The sequence below is a fragment of the Cervus elaphus genome, chromosome X (assembly GCF_910594005.1).
Source record: "Cervus elaphus chromosome X, mCerEla1.1, whole genome shotgun sequence".
Lineage (NCBI taxonomy): Eukaryota > Metazoa > Chordata > Mammalia > Artiodactyla > Cervidae > Cervus > Cervus elaphus.
The window spans coordinates 116,180,434-116,205,182 of NC_057848.1; the positions used below are offsets into that span (position 1 = coordinate 116,180,434).

General features: G+C 38.4%; 1 protein-coding gene across 2 annotated transcripts in view; it reads left to right on the top strand.

The window, feature by feature from the left end:
• Window positions 1–24,749, top strand: part of EDA2R (ectodysplasin A2 receptor) — a 104,866-nt gene that overhangs the window by 4,760 nt on the left and 75,357 nt on the right. Inside the window, exons 1-2 of one of the 2 annotated variants that reach the window (XM_043897501.1) lie at window positions 17,205–17,228; window positions 17,779–17,875. In XM_043897501.1, coding sequence (XP_043753436.1) covers window positions 17,206–17,228; window positions 17,779–17,875 — 120 coding nt within the window. In that variant the 5' untranslated portion in view covers window position 17,205. Of the gene's footprint in view, window positions 1–17,204; window positions 17,229–17,778; window positions 17,876–24,749 lie in introns of those variants that run through there. The other variant, XM_043897502.1, reaches the window with a different exon arrangement.

Sequence of the window (24,749 nt, forward strand, 5' to 3'; positions counted from 1 at the left end):
GAGGAGAAGGCGATGACGGAGGATGAGATGGTTGGATGGTATCACTGACTCAATGGACATGAGTTTGGGTAAACTCTGGGAGTTGGTGATGGACAGGGAGACCTGGCATGCTGTGGTTCATGGGCTCACAAAGAGTCAGACATGACTGAGCGACTGAACTGAACTGAACTGGATATGTTTTCATAATCAGCCCAAAGATGGCTGGTTTTAATTATATCACTATATTCTTAGCTACACTGTTCTCTTCCCCACTCCCTTTAACAATTTTTTCAGCAGTTTCCAGACACTAACCATATATTTATATACTTTTTAGCATTCCCCCCCTCAATTTAGTCTTTTAAGTTATGTTTGTCTTTTTTATATTTGAGCTTTTTTTATTGTGTATGTGTGTGTTTTCACATGTTTTGAAGGAGAAAGATGTTAACCCACATGGTTAACATTTGCTTTTGGCTGAATTAAAATTGCCCCATGGGATATTAATTCTATCTGTACAGTGACAATTGTTTTTAATAAAATTTTCTTTTATTTTTCTACCCCAACACCTTTATTCTTGCTGAGTCATTATCTGTTGCTCTGTACACTGGAATAAAAAAACAAGGTAAATAATTGTGACATCTTTAACTTTGCTAGCTCTCTTTATTCTCCTCTGTTGATATACTGATCAACAGTACTGGACCAAACGTTGCTATCACTAACAGTTGAAATACTTCAACCACTTTGGAAATGAAAAGAGAAGCTTGATAAAAACTGTAACAACCACCTGTGGTTTCTGAATTATTTCTATTCCATGCACATATTGTGATATATTTGAATATTAAAAGACAATATACTTTTGTCACATACCAACAAGATAATGCATTTCCAGTCCTGATGCTCCTTCACCTACCTGTACCAACAGCTGACACTATTGCTTATCTTTTACTTCTTAAAACTTTGTCCTGTACTATCCCATCCAGGTTCTAGTCTTTCTTCCCTGGATTCCCCTTCTTGGTTGCTGCTGACTATTCTTCTTCTTCCAGCTTCAAATATGGATGTCCATTAGTGTTTCATTCTTAACATTTTTCTTAGCTCATCTAAGCCTCTGTCGTGCTTTACTTAGGCCAATGTTGCTTAGCCTTCCAAAAGTTTTTTTTTTTAATTGATCTAAGGTTTAAGTATGTTTTAAAAGTGAAAATGTTAGTTGCTCAGTTGTGTCCGACTCTTTGTGACTCATGGACTGTTGTCTGCCAGGTTCCTCTGTCTGTGGAATTCTCCAGGTAAGAACACTAAAGTGGATAGCCATTCCCTTCTTCAGGGAATCTTCCTGACCCAGGGCTCAAACCTAGGTCTCCTGCATGGCAGGCAGACTCTTTACCATCTGAGCCAACAGGGAAGCCCTATGTTTTAAAGTACCCCAGATAATTCTGATGTGCATTCATGAACTGAGCTGGTATTTTTATGCGTTCGACTTATTTCTAGCCCTCACCTATGTTCTACATATTTTAATTGCCTGTTGGGCACCACCACTGACATGCTCCTTTGTTCACTCCAACTTTCCAAACTTAAAACAATTTAAAACTGAGAATGTTGTCTTTTTTTTTTTTTTTAAATAAAAGGAGCTCCCCTTTCATACTATTTGTGGTCCCGAGGTTATCCGGGCTTCCTAGGCAGAAACCTTTAGAATCTTCTCTGACATGTCTTTCGGTTCTCACGCCCATGTAATTGTAGGGTCCTATGGACTTTCCTTGTAAGAGCTGTATCTCCCATCATCACTTCCTTTCTGCTTCTATTGCTCCCATCATTATCCTGGCTGTTCTCTCCTAGGACTTGAGCAGAAAACCTATCTAGCCATTCTTTAAAGAACAGATGAATGTACAGAAAATATTTTTGTCCCTATAAGATCACTGAGGAAATAGTAAATTTAAGTGACAGCCTGGGAGGAACTACATTCCCTATTTTAGAGTTCAATACTGCCTTGGAAAGCATGCCATAATCATAAGTCTTAAATTACCTGTCAGTCCTGGCTTTGTTTAATTCTAGTTAAATAAATTTCAGTCAGTTCACTTCAGTTGCTCAGTCATGTCTGACTCTTTGCAACCCCAAGGACTGCAGCAGGCCAAGCTTCCCTGCCCATCACCAACTCCCAGAGCTTGCTCAAACTCATGTCCATTGAGTCAGTAATGCCATCCAACCATCTCATTCTCTGTCGTCCCCTTCTCCTCCCGCTTTCAATCTTTCCCAGCATCAGGGTCTTTTCCAATGAGTCAGTTCTTCCCATCAGGTGGCCAAAGTATTGGAGTTTCAGATTCAGCATCAGTCCTTCCAATGAACACCCAGGACTGATTTCCTTTAGGATTGACTAGTTTGACCTCCTTGCAGTCCAAGGGACTCTTTTGAACACAGTTCAAAAGCATCTATTCTTCAGTGTTCAGCTTTCTTTATAGTCACACCCATACATGACTACTGGAAAAACCATAGCTTTGACTAGACAGAACTTGTTGGCAAAGTAATGTCTCTGCTTTTTAATATGCTGTCTAGGTTGGTCATAACTTTTCTTCCAAGGAGCAAGCATCTTTTAATTTCATGGCTGCACTCACCATCTGCAGTGATTTTTGAGTCTCCAAAAATAAAATCTCTCACTATTTCCATTGTTTCCCAATCTATTTGCCATGAAGTGATGGGACTGAATGCCATGATCTTAGTTTTCTGAATGTTGAGTTCTAAACCAACTTTTTCACTCTCCTCTTTCACTTTCATCAAGAGGCTCTTTAGTTCTTCTTCGCTTTCTACCATAAGGGTGGTGTCATCTGCATATCTGAGGTTATTGATATTTCTCCCGGCAATCTTGATTCCAGCTTGTACTTCATCCAGCCCAGCATTTTGCATCATATACTCGCCTTATAAGTTAAATAATGCATATAAGTTAAATAAGCATGGTGACCATATACAACCTTGACATACTCCTTTCCTGATTTGGAACCAGTCTGTTGTTCCATGTCCAGTTCTAACTGTTGCTTCTTGACCTGCATACATATTTCTCAGGAGGCAGGTAAGGTGGTCTGGTATTCCCATCTCTTTATGAATTTTCCACAGTTTCTTATGATCCACACAATCAAAGGTTTTGGTGTGGTCAATAAAACAGAAGTAGATTTTTTTTCTGGAACTCTCTTGCTTTTTTGATGATCCAACAGTTTGGTGGATCAACAATTGCCAACGATTTGTTGGCAATTTTATCTCTGGTTCCTCTGCCTTTTCTAAATCCAGCTTGAACATCTGGAAGTTCACAGTTCATATACTCTAGAAGCCTGTCTTGGAGCATTTTGAGCATTACTTTGCTAGTGTGTGAGATGAGTACAATTGTGTGGTAGTTTGAACATTCTTTGGCATTGCCCTTCTTTGGGATTGGGGTGAAAACTGATCTTTTCCAGTCTTGTGGCCACTGCTGAGTTTTCCAAATTTGCTGGCATACTGAGTGAAGAACTTTCACAGCATCATCTTTTAGGATTTGAAATAGCTCAACTGGAATTCCATCACCTCCACTAGCTTTGTTCATAGTGATTCTTCCTAAGGCCCACGTGACTTCGCATTCCAGGATGTCTGGTTCTAGGTGAGTGATCACACCATCGTGGTTATCTGGGTCATGATCTTTTTTGTATAGTTCTTCTGTGTATTTGAGGTATTTTTTTTCTCTTTAAGCCTCTGTTTTAAAAATCCATTAATTGGTGATAATAACCCATGGCTTATTCTCAGAGTTATTGGAAAAAGCTATTGAGCTAACTGGTATGAAACCCTTTCCAATTGTGAAACCTTTCACTAGTCCAGAAGATTGTTACCATTTTTTGTAAATGTTTACCATTAAATCCAACAAATATTTATTTAGTCCCTACTGTATGCCAGGCATGTTCTAGGCATGGGGGATGAAGTACTAAACATAACGACCATGATCTCATGGTGTTTACATTTTAGTTGGGTTAGAAATGAGCAATAAATAAGTAAATAAGTAAGATATAAAATGTGTCAGATTGTCATAAGTGCTACTGAGAAGAATGAAACAGGAGAATGACATAGAGAATATGGTGGGAAGTTGAAGTTTTAAGAGAGTAGTTAGAAAAGCCTCACTAAGAAGATAGATCCATGGCTGATTCATGTCAATGTATGGCAAAAACCACTACAATATTGTAAAGTAATTAGCCTCCAACTAATAAAAATAAATTAAAAAATAAATAAATAAATAAATAAAAAGAAGATATTATAAGATCGAAGAACTGAAGAAGGTGAGGAAAGTAGTCATGTAGATATCTAAGGGAACACATGCCTGACTAAGAGAACAGTGAGTGTGAAAGGCCTTAATGTGGGAGCATTTTCAGGTTAGTTTCAGGAAGAGCAAGGAGGTTGGCATGGTTTGAGTTAAGAGAATAATAGGAAGAATAGTAGATTATGGGATCAAAGAGGTGATGGGAAGGTAGGAAGACCACCTAAAGCCTCATTGGCCATTTTGAGGACTTTAGTTTTATTGAGTAGGGAGAACCATCAGTGCATTTTGAGGTTGGAAGTGACATGATTTAACATGTTTTAAAAGAATCATTCCACCCTCAGCCCATGTCACACTATCACTCATTCTTTCCAGAAAAAAATGAGTAGGCCCCAAGTTACTCCCTCATCAAGTTCCCTCTAAGTGTGAGGGGACATAAAGTCCTTTTTCTAACTGCATCTAATATTCAGACAAAATGTACAAGAGCCAAAAAGAACCTTAAAACAATGATTTTCAGGGAATTCCTTGACTACCCAGTGGTTAGGACTCTGAACTTCCACTGCTGGGGGCCTAGGTTTGATCCCTGGTTGGGGAACTCAGATCCCACAAGCTGAGTTGAAGAACCAAAACAGAAAAAAACAAAGACTTTCAAAGTTGGCTGTACATGAGAATCACCTGCTGAATTTTTAAAAATTCCAAATACATCAGAATCTCAGGAATGCGAACCAAATATACGTGTTTCTTGGAGTTCCCAAGATGCACTAGATGAGAACCACTAGTCAAAGATTTGACCAAATCCTCATGGTATGATTGGGGACCTTGAGTCCAGCAGTGGGGAGGAATACACTTTTGATAGCAGAGCTAGACCTGGGACCACTCACCATTCTGAGGAATGCAGAATTCACAAATATGTGGGCAGAAAGAAGATAAGAGGTTTGGTAGTTTGGAAGCAGATTATGGGCAAGAGAAAGCTGGGATAGAAGTGGCCCTGAGCCATGCCAAGAAAGAGAAGGCTGAGAGCTAGCACCAAGTGATAAAACTCCATCTGGATTATAGGCCAATCATCTGGAAATGATGAAGGCATTGCACAGATTAGAAGCTTGATTTTCAAAGAAATTACTGTTCTCAAGCCCACACTGAGCAACTACTTTGATTTTTGCCAGTCCCCTGCATGTGGGTGACTGGGTAGGCTCACAAGGAGAGGAATGGGCAGGGCATGGACCACCTGCTGCCTTCCTCATCCTCTTTAATCTCACATCTCCTGCACTGCCCAGGCAAGGCAAATATCTTCCATGAAGTCCCGAGTTCTTAATTTAGACCTGTCATCCTGTTTTGCCCACCCGTCCTAGATAGAGAAAGCACGTTTCATCCCACAGGCATGTGCAAGTTGAGAAGAACAGCAGTCGCAAGCTGTGGCCAGAGGCAGCTGCACTGGCAGTAGTTTAAGTACCTAATATCAGCAGAAACTTGGCAACATCAATTTTTCAGGGCGCCATGAGCTCATGTGGGAATTACTATTAATGTCAGCTTCATTGCTTATCTTTTTCCCTGTCAACTTGTATTCTTATTTTTCTAGGTTATTTTTTTCAAAGGGGACAGGATCAGGACAAGAGGATAGACAGGGTGAACAGTCACATGACACAGACAGACAAAATAAGGAGATACTCTAGTCATCTTGCCACTTGTCAGCACCTCTGGTTAAACCCAATCAATAACCCAAACAGCACTTAATAGATAAATTTGAGTTAAAAAAAATCATTTGGAGGCATATATAAGAATATTCATAATACCTTTTTTTTCATTTATTTTTATTAGTTGGAGGCTAATTACTTTACAATATTGTAGTGGTTTTTGTCATACATTGACATGAATCAGCCATGTCATTTGAATCAGTTCTAACGAGATAGATGAAACTGGAGCCCATTATACAGAGTAAAGTAAGCCAGAAAGATAAAGACTATTCATAATACCTTTTTTTAAATTTTTTTTCTTCATTTATTTTTATTAGTTGGAGGCTAATTACTTTACAATATTGTAGTGGTTTTTGTCATACATTGACATGAATCAGCCATGTCATTTGAATCAGTTCTAACGAGATAGATGAAACTGGAGCCCATTATACAGAGTAAAGTAAGCCAGAAAGATAAAGACTATTCATAATACCTTTTTTTAAATTTTTTTTTCATTTATTTTTATTAGTTGGAGGCTAATTACTTTACAATATTGTAGTGGTTTTTGTCATACATTGACATGAATCAGCCATGGAATTACATGTATTCCCCATTCCAATCCCCCCTCCCACCTCCCTCTCCACCCGATTCCTCTGGGTCTTCCCAGTGCACCAGGCCCAAGCACTTGTCTCATGCATCCAGCCTGAGCTGGTTATCTGTTTCACCCTAGATAATATACATGTTTCGATGCTGTTCTCTCGAAACACCCCACCCTCGCCTTCTCCCACAGTCCAAAATTCTGTTCTGTACATCTGTGTCTCTTTTTCTGTTTTGCATATAGGGTTATCGTTACCATCTTTCTAAATTCCATATATATGCGTTAGTATACTGTATTGGTCTTTATCTTTCTGGCTTACTTCATACTGTATGATGGGCTCCAGGTTCATCCATCTCGTTAGAACTGATTCAAATGAATTATTTTTAATGGCTGAATAATATTCTGTGGTGTATATGTACCACAGCTTTCTTATCCATTCGTCTGCTGATGGGCATCTAGGTTGCTTCCATGTCCTGGCTATTATAAACAGTGCTGCAGTGAACATTGGGGTGCATGTGTCTCTTTCAGATCTGGTTTCCTCAGTGTGTATGCCCAGAAGTGGGATTGCTGGGTCATATGGCAGTTCTAATTCCAGTTTTTTAAGGAATCTCCACACTGTTCTCCATAGTGGCTGTACTAGCTTGCATTCCCACCAACAGTGTAAAAGGGTTCCCTTTTCTCCACACCCTCTCCAGCATTTATTGCTTGTAGACTTTTGGATAGCAGCCATCCTGACTGGCGTGTAATGGTACCTCATTGTGGTTTTGATTTGCATTTCTCTGAGAATGAGTAATGTTGAGCATCTTTTCATGTATTTGTTAGCCATCTGTATGTCTTCTTTGGAGAAATGTCTGTTTAGTTCTTTGGCCCATTTTTTGATTGGGTCATTTATTTTTCTGGAATTGAGCTGCAGGAGTTGCTTGTATATTTTTGAGATTAATCCTTTGTCTGTTGCTTCGTTTTGGAAATACAAAAAACCTCGAATAGCCAAAGTAATCTTGAGAAAGAAGAATGGAACTGGAGGAATCAACCTGCCTGACTTCAGGCTCTACTACAAAGCACAGTCATCAAGACAGTATGGTACTGGCACAAAGACAGAAATATAGATCAATGGAACAGAACAGAAAGCCCAGAGATAAATCCATGAACCTATGGACACCTTAATTTCGACAAAGGAGGCAAGAATATACAATGGAAAAAAGACAACCTCTTTCACAAGTGGTGCTGGGAAAACTGGTCAACCACTTGTAAAAGAATGAAACTAGAACAGTTTCTAACACCATACACAAAAATAAACTCAAAATGGATTAAAGATCTAAATGTAAGACCAGAAACTATAAAACTCCTAGAGGAGAATATAGGCAAAACACTCGCTGACATAAATCACAGCAGGATCCTCTATGACCCACCTCCCAGAATATTGGAAATAAAATCAAAAATAAACAAATGGGACCTAATTAAACCTTTTTTTAAATTTTAATTTGAGGAGTAACAAGCATGATATAGGGTAGTTCAAGGTATTAAAGAAAATGCTAAAGAACTAGGTTTTTTATGAAATATAATTCTCATATCATAAATTTCACTTTTCTAAAGTGTACAGTTCACTGTTTTTTTTAACATATTCACCAAATCACACAACCATCACTACTATCTAGTTCCAGACAGTACCCATTAAGTAGTTATTTCACATTTTCTCCTTCCCTCAGTCCCTGGCAACTACTAGCCTACTTTCTGCCTCTATGAATTGTCTATTCTGGATATTTCATATAAATGGAATCGTGCATTTTTCCTTTTGTGTAGCTTCTTTCACTTAGCATTATGTTTTCAAGGTCCATCCATGTTGTAGTCCTTATTGAGTATTTCACTCCTTTATCTGGCTAAATAATATTTAATTGTATTGATAGACTACACTTTGTTTATCCACTTATCAGTTGATTTATATTTGAGTTGTTTCTATGATTTTGGCTATTATGAATAGTGCTGCTAAGAACATTCATGTCCAGATTTTTGTGTGAATATATATTCTCATTTATTTTGGTTATATAACAAAGATAAGAACTGCTGGATCACATGGTAACTTTATGTTTAATATTTTCAGGAACTGCAAAACCATTTTTCAAAGAGAGTACACCACTTTACATTTACCAGCAATATATGAAGTTGCAATTTATCCACATCCTTCCCAACATTTAATCATCCCCCCCCCTTTTTTTTATTATGGCCACTTTAGTGGGCAACCCACTCCAGTGTTCTTGCCTGGAGAATGCCAGAGATGGAAGAGCCTGGTGGGCTGCCATCTATGGGGTCGCACAGAGTCGGACGTGACTGAAGTGACTTAGCAGCAGCAGCAGCAGTGGGTGTGAAATAGTTTTCATGGTGATTTTGATTGGCATTCCCCTAGTTGCTAATGATGTTAAAGCATCTTTGAGCAGTGTATATTCAAATATTTAATTGGATTATTTGCCCTTTTATTGTTGAGTCATAAGATTTCCATGTTGTATATGTATGCATGCATGTGTGCTAAGTCATTTCAGTCATGTCTGACTCTGTGCAACTCTATGGACTGTAGTCTGCCAGGGTCCTCTGTCCATGTGATTCTCCAGATAAGAATACTGGAGTGTGTTGTCATGCCCTCCTCCAGGGGATCTTCCTGACCCAGAGATTGAGCCTGCATCTCCTATGTCTCCTGCATTGACAGGCAGGTTCTTTACCACTGCTTCCCTGGTGGCTCAGAGGGTAAAGCATCTGCCTGCAAAGCAGGAGACCTGGGTTTGATCCCTGGGTCGGGACGATCCCCTGGAGAAGTGAATGGCAACCCACTCCAGTATTCTTGCCTGGAGAATCCCATGGCTGGAGGAGCCTGGTAGGCTACAGTCCATGGGGTCGCAAAGAGTTGGACACGACTGAGCAACTTCCCTTTCCCTTTCTTTACCATTGTTGCCACTTGGGAGGCCCATTATATATTTGTGGGTGTATATATGTGTGTGTGTGTATATTACAATATATACATTATATAATATATATTATATTACAATATATATATTATACATATGCATTATATATGTATATACACACATACATTGATATATAGTTTGTGTGTTCATGCTTAGTCACTCAGTCATGTCTGACTCTTTGTGACCCCGTGGATTGTAGCCTGCAACCTCTGTCCGTGGAATTCTCCAGGTAAGAATACTAAAGTGGGCTGCCATTCCCTTCTCCAACCTGGGTGTCCTGAATTGCAGGCAGATACTTTGCTACCTGAGCCACCAGGGAAGCCCTACACATGGCTTGTCAGTTCTCTATAACTTGCAGTTTTGTTTTGTTTTTTTCTCCTGTTATGTAGGTTGTCTTTTTATTTTCTTGATAGTGCCCTTGAAGCTCAAAAGTTTTAAATTTTGGTTAAGTAAAGTTTATGCATTTTTTTCTGTTTTGTTGTGTTCCTTCCGGTGCTATGATCTAAAAAACCATTGCCTAATTAAAGGTCGCAAAGATTTATACCTATATTTTCCTATAAGAAAAAAATTTAATTATAAATATTTGTGTTTTCTTATAAAAACTCCATTAAGAGTTATATAGGTTTATATCTTTCATTTAGAGGTTTGGTCCATTTTAAGTTAATTTTATATATAGTGTGAGATAAGGGGCCAATTTGATTCTTTTTCATGTGACTATGCAGGTGTCACAATACGTTTTTTTGAAAAGCTTATTTTGTTCCCATTGAATTGTCTTCGCACTCTCTTTGAAAATCATTTGACTGTAGTGTAGCAACTTTATGCTATTTTTTTGGTATGTAAATCATATTTCAAACTTAATTTTTATTTTTTATTTCTTTTTACTCTATTCTTTAAATTTTTATTTTTATTATTATTATTTTTTTTTACTTTACAATATTGTATTGGTTTTGCCACACATTGACATGAATCCGCCATGGGTGTACATGTGTTCCCCATCCTGAACCCCCCCCACCTCCCTCCCCATCCCATCCCTCTGGGTCATCCCAATGCACCAGCCCCGAGCACCCTGTATCATGCATCGAACCTGGACTGGAGATTTGTTTCACATATGATAATTTACATGTTTCAATGCCATTCTCACATATCATCCTGCCCTCGCCCTCTCCCACAGAGTCCAAAAGACTGTTCTATACATCTGTGTCTCTTTTGCTGTCTCACATATAGGGTTACTGTTACCATCTTTCTAAATTCCATATACCTGCATTAGTATACTGTATTGGTGTTTTTCTTTCTGGCTTACTTCACTCTGTATAATAGATGCCAGTTTCATCCACCTCATTAGAACTGATTAAAATATATTCTTTTTCATGGCTGAGTAATGTTACTTTGTGTATATGTACCACAGCTTTCTTATCCATTCGTCTACTGATGGACATCTAGGTTGCTTCCATGTCCTGGCTATTATAAACAGTGCTGCGGTGAACATTGGGGTACACGTGTCTCTTTCAATTCTGGTTTCCTCAGTGTGTATGCCTAGCAGTGGGATTGCTGGGTCATATGGCAGTTCTATTTCCAGTTTTTTAAGGAATCCCACACTGTTCTCCATAGTGGCTGTACTAGTTTGCATTCCCACCAACAGTGTAAAAGGGTTCCCTTTTCTCCACACCCTCTCCAGCATTTATTGCTTGTAGACTTTTGAATAGCAGCCATCCTGACTGGCGTGTAATGGTACCTCATTGTGGTTTTGATTTGCATTTCTCTGAGAATGAGTGACGTTGAGCATCTTTTCATGTATTTGTTAGCCATCTGTATGTCTTCTTTGGAGAACTGTCTATTGAGTTCTTTGGCCCACTCTTTGATTGGGTCTTTTATTTTTCTGGAATTTAGCTGCAGGTGTTGCTTGTATGTTTTTGAGATAAATTCCTTGTCCGTTGCTCTGATTGTTATTATTTTCTCTCATTCTGAAGGCTGTCTTTTCACCTTACTTATAGTTTCCTTTGTTGTGCAGAAGCTTTTCATTTTAATTAGGTCCTATTTGTTTATTCTTGCTTTTATTTCCAATATTCTTAGAGGTGGGTCATAGAGGACCTGCTGTGATTTATGTCAGAGAGTGTTTTGCCTATATTCTCCTCTAGGAGTTTTATAATTTCTGGTCTTACATTTAGATCTTTAATCCATTTTGAGTTTATTTTTGTGTATGGTGTTAGAAACTGTTCTAGTTTCATTCTTTTACAAGTGGTTGACCAGTTTTCCCAGCACCACTTGTTAAAGAGGTTGTCTTTTTTCCATTGTATATCCTTGCCTCCTTTGTCGAAATTAAGGTGTCCATAGGTGCATGGATTTATCTCTGGGCTTTCTATTTTGACCATTGATCTATGTTTCTGTCTATGTTCCAGTACCATACTGTCTTGATGACTGTGGCATTGTAGTAGAGCCTGAAGTCAAGCAGGTTGATTCCTCCAATTCCATTCATCTTTCTCAAGATTGCTTTGGCTATTTGAGGTTTTTTTGTATTTCCATACAAATTGTGAAATTCTTTGGTCTAGGTCTGTGAAAAATTCCGTTGGTATCTTGATAGGGAGTGCCTTGAATCTATAGATTGCTTTGGGTAGTATACTCATTTTCACTATATTGATTCTTCTGATCCATGAACAGGGTATTTGTGTCCTGTTTGATTTCTTTCACCAGTGTTTTATAGTTTTCTATATATAGGCCTTTTGTTTCTTTAGGTAGATATATTCCCAAATATTTTATTCTTTTCATTGCAATAATGAATGGAATTGTTTCCTTAATTTCTCTTTCTGTTTTCTCATTGTTAGTGTATAGGAATGCAAGGAATTTCTGTGTGCTAATTTTATATCCTGCACTTTACTATATTCATTGATTAGCTCTAGTAATTTTCTGGTGGAGTTTTTAGGGTTTTCTGTGTAGAGGATCATGTCATCTGCAAGCAGTGAGTGTTTTACTTCTTCTTTTCCAATCTAGACTCCTTTTATTTCTTTTTCTGCTCTGATTGCTGTGGCTAAAACTTCCAAAATTATGTTGAATAGTAGTGGTGAGAATGGGCACCCTTGTCTTGTTCCTGTCTTTAGGGGAAATGCTTTCAGTTTTTCACCATTGAGGATAATATTTGCTGTGGGTTTGTCATATGTAGCTTTTATTATGTTGAGGTATGTTCCTTCTATGCCTGCTTTCTGGAGGGTTTTTGTCATAAATGGATGTTGAATTTTGTCAAAGGCTTTCTCTGCATCTATTGAGATAATCAAATGGTTTTTATTTTTCAATTTGTTAATGTGGTGTATTATATTGATTAATTTGCAGATATTGAAGAATCCTTGCATACCTGGGATCAAGCCCACTTGCTCATGGTGTATGATCTTTTTAATATGTTGTTGGATTCTGTTTGCTAGAATTTTGTTAAGGATTTTTGCATCTATGTTCATCAGTGACATTGGCCTGTAGTTTTCTTTTTTTGTGGCATCTTTGTCAGGTTTTGGTATTCGGGTGATGGTGGCCTCATAGAATGTGTCTGGAAGTTTACCTTCTTCCGCAATTTTCTGGAAGAGTTTGCATAGGATAGGTGTTAGCTCTTGTCTAAATTTTTGGTAGAATTCAGTTGTGAAGCCATCTGGTCCTGGGATTTTGTTTGCTAGAATATTTCTGATTACAGTTTCAATTTCCATACTTGTGATGGATCTTGTGTGTTAAGATTTTCCATTTCTTCCTGACTCAGTTTTGGCAAGTTGTACTTTTCTAAGAATTTGTAAAATGCCTCAACATTCGAATCATAGGAGTCCTAGAAGAAGAAAACAAGGAGAAACACCATGAGAAAATACTTGAGGAGATAATTGTTGAAAACTTCCCTAAAATGGGGAAAGAAACAATCACCCAAGTCCAAGAAACCCAGAGAGTCCCAAACAGGATAAACCCAAGGTGAAACACCCCAAGACACATATTAATCAAATTAACAAAGATCAAACACAAGGAACAAATATTAAAATCAGCAAGGGAAAAACAACAAGTAACACACAAGGGGATTCCCATAAGGATAACAGCTGATCTTTCAATAGAAACTCTTCAGGCCAGAACGGAATGGCAGGACATACTTAAAGTGATGAAAGAAGATAACCTACAGCCCAGATTTCTGTACCCAGAAAGGATCTCATTCAAATATGAAGGAGAAATAAAAAGCTTTACAGACAAGCAAAAGCTGAGAGAATTCAGCACCACCAAACCAACTCTCCAACAAATGCTAAAGGATCTTCTCTAGACAGGAAACACAGAATGGATGTATAAACTCGAACCCAAAACAATAAAGTAAATGGCAATGAGATCATACTTATCAATAATTACCTTAAATGTGAATGGGTTGAATGCCCCAACCAAAAGACAAAGACTGGCTGAATGCATACAAAAACAAGACCCCTATATATGTTGTCTACCAGAGACCCGCCTCGAAACAAGGGACACATACAGACTGAAAGTGAAGGGATGGAAAAAGATATTCCATGCAAATAGAGACCAAAAGAAAGCAGGAGTAGCAATACTCATATCAGATAAAATAGACTTTAAAACAAAGGCTGTGAAAAGAGACAAAGGTGGACACTACCTAATGATCAAAGGATCAATCCAAGAAGAAGATATAACAATTATAAATATATATGCACCCAACATAGCACCACAATATGTAAGGCAAATGCTAACAAGTATGAGAGGGGAAATTAACAATAACACAATAATAGTGGGAGACTTTAATACCCCACTCACACCTATGGACAGAACAACTAAACAGAAAATTAACAGGGAAACACAAACTTTAAATGATACAATGGACCAGTTAGACCTAATTGATATCTATAGGACATTTCACCCCAAAACAATGAATTTCACCTTTTTCTCTAGTGCACAAGGAACCTTCTCCAGGACTGATCACATCCTAGGCCATAAATCTAGCCTTGGTAAATTAAAAAAAAAAAATGAAATAATTCCAAGCATCTTCTCTGACCACAATGCAGTAAGATTAGATGTCAATTACAGGAGAAAAACTATTAAAAATTCCAACATATGGAGGCTGAACAACACACTGCTGAATAACCAACAAATCACAGAAGAAATCAAAACAGAAATCAAAATATGCATAGAAAGGAATGAAAATGAAAACACAACAACCCAAAACCTATGGGACACTGTAAAAGCAGTGCTAAGGAGAAGGTTCATAGCAATACAGGCTTACCTCAAGAAACAAGAAAAAAGTCAAATAAATAACCTAACTCTATACCTAAAGCAACTAGCAAAGGAAGAAATTAAGAACCCCACGGTTGGTAGAAGGAAAGAAATCTTAAAAATTAGGATAACTTTATTCTAAATGGCCACAAATTAGAAACAGCCCAATGCCCATCAACCAAAAAAAAAAAAAGAAAAAACAACAACAAAAAAAAAAAAACCACACACACATAAAATAAATTGTGGCATATCCAAACAATGGGATACTACACAGCAATGATAAGGAATAAATGTTACTATACACAATGTCATGGGTAAATCTCACAGATGTTGTATTGAGCAAAGAAAGCCAGAAACAAAAGAGGGCTCTCATATGAATCAAATTTATATGACATTTAGGGCAGGTTAAACTAATAATGGTGATAGAAGTCAGAATAGAAGTTACTTCAGAGAAGGGAATGGCATTGACTGGAAGGGGGGTGTGAGAGTCTGCTGAGGTAATGAAAAGGTTTTGTATCTTTATCTGGAAGCATTTATATGAGTATATTCTCTGGTGACTCAATGGTAAAGAATCTGCCTGCAATTTAGGAGAAACAGGAGCTGTGGGTTATACTCCTGGTTTGTGATAATCCCCTGAAGGAGGGCATGGCAACCCACTTCAGTATTCTTGTCTGGAGAATGCCAGAGACAGAGGAGCCTGGTGGGCTATAGTCCATGGGGTTGCAAAGAGTCAGTGACAACTGAAGTGACTTAGCATGCATCCATACATATGTCGAAATTTTATAGGTCCATCTATGTTGCTGACTTATACAGCAGTTTGGACGATTCAGATGTATCTTCTGGGATACCTTGGAAGAGTGTCTAGCTGCAGTTATAGGGCACCTCACAGTAGCTCTGATTTTCTCAAAACTTAATTATTCTCTCTCACCTTCTCTTAAAATAAAAGGCAGTACGTCTACAACAGGACACTGCTGACCACAGGGAAGAACTTGACATAAGGCCTGAGTTTGTCCCTTGGTAATAATTTAACCATTATTAGACAATTTTACTCATGGCCACGGCTTCTTCAGAACAGATCAGAGTCATTGTGGCTTTCTTCTCTTTTAAAAAAAAAAGGTAATTGGTTAAACTTATTGTGAGAGACAGTTTAATTTGCTTGCTTGGGATAAACAGTTTGACAAAATGGGGGGAAAAAAGGACTATGTTCGTTCCCTGGAGCCTGATATGGGGATTTGGCCATACACCTAACTTGCCTACTCACAGGTCTCAAAGCCAAGGTTAGAGGGACATGTTAAGATTCATGCCACATGACATTTATTAGATGGAAGGGGCTCTGGATACCAAATAGAATAGAGTGTCTCAGATACCCAAAGGGCAGAAACAGCTGCTTTGGATATTTCAGATGCCTATATTGGGAGCTTATCTTAAGGGCATGACTGCTCTTTGGCTCCTGCCAATGATTTTCTGTTTTTGTGGGCAAGAAGAGGATACAGGGGAGTTGCCCAGACGAGTATTCTGGCCCTGTGCCCATGACACTTAATTCTCTTGTCATGAGAGCTGTGAGACCACTGATAGTTCTTGTTCTTAATGACATGATGTGGGGTAGGGAGGGGAGTGTGCCTACTGAGGCTGACAATATGGGTCAATAATCAAAACAACATAGACAGGGGCATCTTAAGCTTATGTAAAAAATGGGTTTCGTAGCCTACTTTCTTCTGAATGAAGAAATGGGAAAAAATGGCCCAGTTGATCGTGGGCAAAGGTACATTCAAGCAAGAATGCCAGACAGGAAAGCTTACTCCATTGCTACTGGGGACTTTTGAAGGGAGGAATGGTGGTATCTAGCACAGGGTATACATACATACTCTCCTCTCTTCTGTCTGGAAGAACACATTTAAGATTTTATATACTTTGAGAAACCACCTGCAGTTCACCATGGTATGAGGTTAAGGAGTGAACAAAAGAATCTCACTCCACCTTTCTCTTTGAGTAATGCAAGCCTCATGTATCAGTTACTGACATTAAAATTCATCTTTGTAGAAAACTACCTCTCTATATACTCAACTCTGTCTTATTTTGTATAACTTCTCAAATCCTTCAGAATGCTTTGATGGACCTTTGTTCATTTAATCATTCCAAGGGCTATATAAGGTAGGTAAGGAAAATACCGACCCCTTTCTTCAGATTAAGTAACTGAAGCCATAAAAAATAAGTGACTCATACAGAATCATAGATTGAAAGAAGAGCCAAGTAAGTTGACAAACCATCCCAGTTTATCTGAGACTGTCCTAGTTTCAACACTGAAAGTCCCATATCCTGAGAAAACTTATTAGTCCTAAGCAAACCTGTATCCAGGATAGAACCCATACCTCCCAACTCTTTGACTAATGCTAGTGCCAGTGCCCTATACCATTTGTATTTTGAGAACTGTTATCTGAGTAATGTTTCCTTTTCTCTGCACTTTAATGTACCAGGACATTTCTTCATGCTGGATCATTCTCCTCTCCCACACTTCCAAGGACAGAAGCAATGACAGCTAGTTGTCCTCAAAGGTACCTGAGACAGTTTTGGCAAAAGAAAACCATGTTTCAGCTTTCTCATCCACAAAAGGATAATAATCTCTACTGCTTACAACATGGATTTTGTATGGATCAAATATAATGAGTATGAAAGTGCTTTCAAAACTGTTAATAGCTGGTAACATGTGAGAGATTGTGGCTATACTCTAGTTCCTAGACAGATACCAGCTCCTTGTCTTATCATTTTCTTTCCAGTTCAGCAAGTGTTACAGCCACTAACTGTATGAACATTGGTGAATTCCTTGGCCTTTATGCCTCATTCTTCACACATTCAAAATTAGACTAATAATAGTTCATGATATGGTTGTTTCAAAGCTTGAATGATTACATGTAAACCACTTAAGACTTCTTGACACATGGTTAGTGCTGTATAGGCATTAGCTGTTTTGAGTTGGCTTCCTCAAACCTTCTAACCCAGGTCCAGAGGCTAGACTAAGAGGTCCATAAACCAACTGAGATGGAAGCCACTACTTGCCTTGAGATCCTTTTCCATTTGTTCCCTAATTGTATTCTGTGCCCATAGCCTTCTCACAATGGATTGCCAAGAAAATGAGTACTGGGACCAATGGGGACGGTGTGTCACTTGCCAACTGTGTGGACCTGGACAAGAGCTCTCCAAGGTAAGTACCCCTGGTCAGGATACTTATTTCTGTTACATCCTACAAAAGCAGACTGGCAACCAAGAAAGTCCAAGATTAGGAGAGTCGACCCCATCTGTGGCTAATATGTTTAGTAAATAAAACATATGAAATCCAAAGATTATGACAATAGCAGTCACAGTTTCATTAGGAATTCAACCTGGCAGCATTAGAGGCAGGGGAGGATTCCATGAGATAATGGAGTATCTCAAGAGGAGATATATAATGCAAAGGCTTAGGAAGGCTGTTAAGTATTAGGGACATATGTCAACTAAAGCAAGAGCCACTCCTCTGGGGTCCAGGAGCCATCTATCAAGTCTTAGGAATGGAAAAGAGAGAACTGAGTAGGCTGAAGTGTGGCCTCTGTATAGAGGAACTGGACCACTGAGGAAACTGCAAGAGAGGATTCATTGATGGGGAACTAGGAAGGGTCTAGAATCCCAGTTGGTAACAAAACAACCCACAAGGCAGGAATTATATACTCAACCCTGATTTGTAGAGCTGCATAATTGTTTCTGCTTCAGGTCCCTGTTGGTCCCAGAAACTGAGGGTGGTATTAAATTGAGACTGCAGTTGGGGACACAAAGTTTGGGAGCAGACAGTCAGCAGATTTTTTTTCACACTCACATATTTTATGCAGTTGTCTATTACTTCAGCAATCACTTACTGGTTTTGTTCATTGTTATTCAGTCGCTAGGTCATGCCCTACTCTTTGTGACCCCATGGACTACAGCACACCAGGCTTCCCTATCCCTATCCTTCACTATCTCCTGAGTTTGCTCAAACTCATATCCATTGAGTCAATGATGCCATCCAAACATCTCATCCTCTGTCACCCCATTCTCCTCCTACCCTCAATCTTTCCCAGTATCAGGGTCTTTTGCAATGAGTTGGCTCTTCGCATCAGTTGGCCAAAGTATTGGAGCTTCAGCATCAGTCCTTCCAGTGAATATTCACGGTTGGTTCCCTTTAAGGATGACTGGTTTGATCTCCTTGCTGTCCAAGGGACTGTCACGAGTCTTTGCCAATACCACAGTATTGATGCACAGAAGCATCAAGTCTTCAGTGCTCAGGTTTCTTTATGGTCCAACTCTCACATCCATGCATGACTACTGGAAAAAAAAAAAAAACATAGCTTTGACTGTATGAACCTAGTCAGCAAAGTGGTGTCTCTGCCTTTTAATATGCTGGGTAGGTTTGTCATAGCTTTTCTTCCAAGGAGCAAACGTCTTTTAATTTCTGCTGCCACTGTCCACAGTGATTTTGGAACCCAAGAAAATAAAGTATGTCACTGTTTTCATTGTTTCCACATCTATTTGACACGAAGTAATGGGACTGGATGGTATGATCTTAGTTTTTTGAATGTTGAGTTTTAAGCCAGCGTTTTCACTGTCCTCTTTCACCTTCATCAAGAGGCTCTTTAGTTCCTCTCTGCTTTCTGCCATTAGGGTTGTGTCATCTGCATATCTGAGGTTATTGGTATTTCTCTTGTAATCTTGATTCCAGCTTGAGCTTCATCCAGCCCAACATTTCACATGATGTACTCTGTATATCTGTACACGTGATGTACTTTGGCCACCTAATAGGAAGGACTGACTCATTGACAAAGACTGTGATGCTTGGAAAGATTGAAGGCAGGAGGAGAAGGGGACAACAGAGGATGAGATGGTTGGATGGCATCACTGATTCAATGGACATGAGTTTGAGCAGGCTCTGGGAGTTGGTGATGGACAGGGAACCCTGACATGCTGCAGTCCATGAGGTTGCAAAGAGTTGGACATGACTGAGTGACTGAACTGAACTGACTGTATATAAGTTAAATAAGCTGGGTGACAATATACAGCCTTGACGTAGTCCTTTCCCTATTTGGAACCAGTTCATTGTTCCATGTCTGGTTCTAGCTGTTGCTTTTTGGTCTGCATACAGGTTTTTCAAAAGGCAGGTAAGGTGGGTGGTGTGGTCCTCTCATCTCTAAGAATTTCGCACGGTTTGTCGTGATCCACACAGTCAAAGGCTTTGGTATAGTCAGTGAAGCAGAAGTAGGTGTTTTTCTAGATTCCCTTGCTCGTTCTATGATCCAACAGATGTTGGCAATTTGGTCTCTGGTTCCTCTGCCTTTTCTAAATCCATCTTGTACATTTGGAAGTTCTCAGTTGATGTACTGTTGGGGCATAGCTTGAATTATTTTGAGTATTACCATGCTAACATGTGAAAGCAATGTGCAATTGTGTGGTAGTTTGAACATTATTTCACATTGCCCTTCTTTGTGATTGGAATGAAAACTGACCTTTTCCAGTCCAGTGGCCAGTGCTGGGTTTTCCCAAGTTGCTGGCATATTGAGAACAGCACTTTAATGGCATAATCTTTCAGGATTTGAAATAGCTCCACTGGAATTCCATCACCTCCACTAGATCTGTTTCTACTAATGCTTCCTGAGGCCTACTTGTCTTCACACTCTAGGATGTCTGGCTGTAGGTGAGTGGCCACACCATTGTGGTTATCCAGGTCATTAAGACCTTTTTTGTATAGTTCTTCTGTGTTTTCTTGCCACCTCTTCTTAATCTCTTCTGCTGCTCTTAGGTCCATACCATTTCTGTCCTTTATTGTGTCCATCTTTGGAGAAGGGAATGGCAACCCACTCCAGTATTCTTGCCTGGAGAATCTCATGGACAGAAGAACCTAGTAGGCTACAGTCCATAGGGTCGCAAAGAGTCAGACATGACTGAGTGACTAACACTTGTATTAAATATTCCCTTGGTATCTCTAATTTTCTTGAAGAGATCTCTAGTCTTTCCAATTCTATTGTTTTCTCTCGATTTCTTTGCATTGTTCACTTAAAAAGTCTTTTTTATCTCTCCTTGCCATTCTCTGAAACTCTGCATTCAGTTGGGTATATCTTTCTCTTTCTTCTTTGCTTTGTGCTTCTCTTCCTTTCTCAGTGTTTGTAAGGTCTCCTCAAACAACCATTTTGCCTGTTTGCATTTCTTTTTCTTAGGAATGGTTTAAACACCTACAAACTGGCAGGCATGGTTTTAGGCACTGTGGATGTGGCAAAACAGACAAATATTTTTGCCTTCACCAACCTTACCTTTTTTTTCTAAATTGATTTATTTTTTATTGAAGGATAATTGCTTTACAGAATTTTTCTGTTTTCTGTCAAACCTCAACATGAATCAGTCATAGGTCAATTAGTGAAACAGTGAACAAGATACGTACATAGGTATGGAAGTATGACAAGCATTAAATTACAGTGATCTTATACAGAGTGACTGGTTAGCTCCTATCGTGTAGTATGGGAATGCCTTTTTAAGGAGGTGCCTTCTGGGAAGAGGATAGAACCAGTGCAGAGTTCCAAGGTGAGAAGGAACTAGGAATGTTCAAGGAAGAGGAAAAATGTAAGTACAGCTGATGATTTTTGGGTGAGAGACAGAGTAGTACATAATGAGGTCTCAGAGAGAGATATTGGCCAAATCATGGGGACTCTTCAAGTTTATGATGAGAAAAAAAATTTTTAAGTGCACCAGGAATCCTTTGGAGAGTTTTAGGTTTGGGCTTCCCTGGTAGCTCAGACGGTATATAATCTGCCGGCAATGCAGGAGGCCCAGGTTTGATCCTCGGATCAGGAAGATCCCATGGAGAAGGGAATGGCAACCCACTCTAGTAATCTTGCCTGGAGAATTCCGTGGACAAGGAGCCTGGCAGACTACAGTCCAAGAGTCACAAAGAGTAGGACACAACCGAGCAACTATCACTTCACTTCACAGGTTAGAGAGTGACATGATCCCCTGACTGAAACAAAATGTAGTGATTATTTAGCCTGCCTCTTTTCTACCTATTTTGCAAATAGAGACTAAGGCCCAGGGATATCCAGAAACAAGCACTAATTCTAATTTTAACTCCTCTACACATAACATTCTATACCACAGTGGGGTACCCACATTGTTTATAAGGGATCCCAAGACCAAGGAATGATCACCAAGATTTCAGTCATGCTGGACATTATGATGGACCCAATGGAATAAGCTACTTGGCTTTACAAAATCTATTTTAAATATCACATTGATCTTCATGATCAGAAGTCTCAGCACTTTTATAAGAACAAGGTATTAGATGTATTCCTGTTATGTACATGGCCATTACCTTTAAAGTCACCCATATTTACAAACCTGAACTTTTCTAAGGGGGAAAAAACAGGTCTTTCTGTCAAACTGCTGTTTGTTACCAAACTCTCAAAAAGTGGCCCATAATGAAATGTATATTTGTCTAAGCATCTCTTTGGTTGTAATTTATTTTAGTACTACTATAAACCTCAGAAAAAAATGAAGTAACTGCAATACTGTGTTTTTGCAACAACTTTACATATAAACAGCTTGTGCTTGTATAGCAGTCTGTGCTTTGTAAAGAGCTTTCATGTGCATTATCTAATTTGGCTGTCATTCTCACCAAGAAAGTATTATAATCCCCATTTTAGATGATGAAACTAAGACTCAAAGAGGATATGTGCCTTGTTTAAAGTCACAATGGTTCAGTAAAAATAAACATGAGGCAGATGCACATGGATTTGAGTCCCAGCTTTGCTGTGGGCAAATTAATCTTTTATTCAGTTAGGATGTACTAAGTTAAAAATAACATAAAACTTAACAGACTTGAACCATAAACACATTTATTTATGTAATGAAATTTGGAAGCAAGAAACCTTGATGTTGGTTGGGCAGAATGTTGTCAACATCCTGGGCACCTTGCTATTTTTTCCTCATGCTTGTGTTCTTTTGGTTACCATAACTGAAAGCATTACATCCTTACATCATAGTCAAAGTTAGGAAGAAGGGGCAGGGGAAAAAAGCAGCTTAATATTGTTAGGGGAGAAGGTGGTGCTAGTGGTAAAGAACCTGCCTGCCTAATGCAAGGGACAGAAGAGACACGGGTTTGATACCTGGGTTGAGAAGATCCCCTGGAGAAGGGCATGGCAACCCAGTCCAGTATTCTTGCCTGGAGAACTCCATGTACAGAGAGGAGCCTGGTGGGCTATTGTCCATAGGATCGCAAAGAGTTGGACACAACTGAAGCGACCTAGCACACACACACATTTTCCTAGAAGCTCCCCAACAGATTTCCTTTTGAATCTTTTGTATCATATTAACCAGAGTTGGGCATTATAAGTATCTCAAAATTGCAATGGATGCTAGGACATGAGTACTTGGCAAACAAAAATGGGATTGCCATAACAGAATAAGACCAATTAAGAATCAGTTCTTGAGACTGGTCACTTTACCACCCAGAATGAAATCAATGTTATATTAATAAGGAAGAAAATGAGCAATGAATTTTTGATAAGAAGCTAACAGCATCTGACACAATCTTATTTTTATTATTTATTTTATTTAGTTTTTAAGTTCACTCATATGAACTGTAAAGTGTTAGTCACTCAGTCGTATCCAGTTCTTTGTGATCCCATGGACTGTTACCCACCAAGCTCCTCTGTGTCCATGGAATTCTCCAGGTAAGAATACTAGAGTGAGTTATCATTTCCTTCTCCAGGATGAACTGTAAACATCACTGTAAATAAATCTTTAGAGAAGAGCAACACTCTTCCAGCAGGACATTTTTAGAAGTAAAATAATCAAGCTAAAGAATGCATTCAGTTTTAAGATTCCTGTAATATATTAGCAGATAACACTTGCTTTTATTTCTTTATTTTACTAATTTCCACTATAATTACAATTGTTTTCAATAGTGCATGGAGTTCTTATATCCCAGAAACCTAACCAAGCATAAATAATGTATGTGTCTATCATCTATTTTATGTCTTCCTTTGTCACATTAAATTACTAACATGTAAGGAGTTTTTTTTTTTTTTTTTTATTCTATAGGGGAAAATATCACCTTTTGGTGTTTGTTTATTTGCAGTGATGTGAACTGTTTCTGAATTTTTGTTTTCCTGTTCTACTCACTGTTTCTCATTCATTCTTCACTCATGTAGGGCACCTGACTAGAAATACATATAACAGAATGTGGAGTAGCTTAAAAATCTTTTATATAATGTATAATTTTTTAAAAATTAGAAATGGTTTTTAATTTTATTTGATTTTGTCATTATCTCTTGACTATTTAATGAATGTATCATTGATATATTAATTTGATAACCTATGTTAATAAATTCCAAAATTAAAAAATCTTCCATACCCAGGACAAGGCATTTTTTATTGTGATTTTGGGTTAAATGACCTCTTATGTTTTATAAGTTAATATTTTATTTATAATAAATAAGTACTCTTATTTATAAATATGTATAATAAATAAGTACACTATTGGCGTCAAAATTGATATCAGAATTATGCTAAAAGTGAAGTAAAAGTGTTAGTCGCTCAGTCGTGTGTGACTCTTTGTGACCCCATGGATGGTAGCCTGCCAGGCTCCACTGTCCATGGAATTCTCCAGGTAAGAATACTGGAGTGGTTAGCTATTCTCTTCTCCAGGGGATCTTCCCAACCCAGGGATCGAACCCAGGACTCCTGCATTGCAGGCAGATTCTTTATAGTCTGAGGCACCAGGGAAGCCCTTGGTGCTATCAGCATCAAAATTTATATCAGAACTGTGCTAGCTTGGTAAAATTAATTAAGAAGATCAATGTTTTATTGTTATAAAACTAATTAGCAGGAAAAGAATTTGGGGGGACATGATCATTTGAACATGTTTTCTTTGTTTCCCCATTAGGAAATAAAATTTTCAATATAAATTTTTCATGATACTTTCTTCCTTTTTAATTTCTTAAGAAATGAAACTTCTATTTAAGAAATTCTTTTTTTTAATTAATTAATTTAATTGTAGGATAATTAATTTACAATGTTGTAATGGC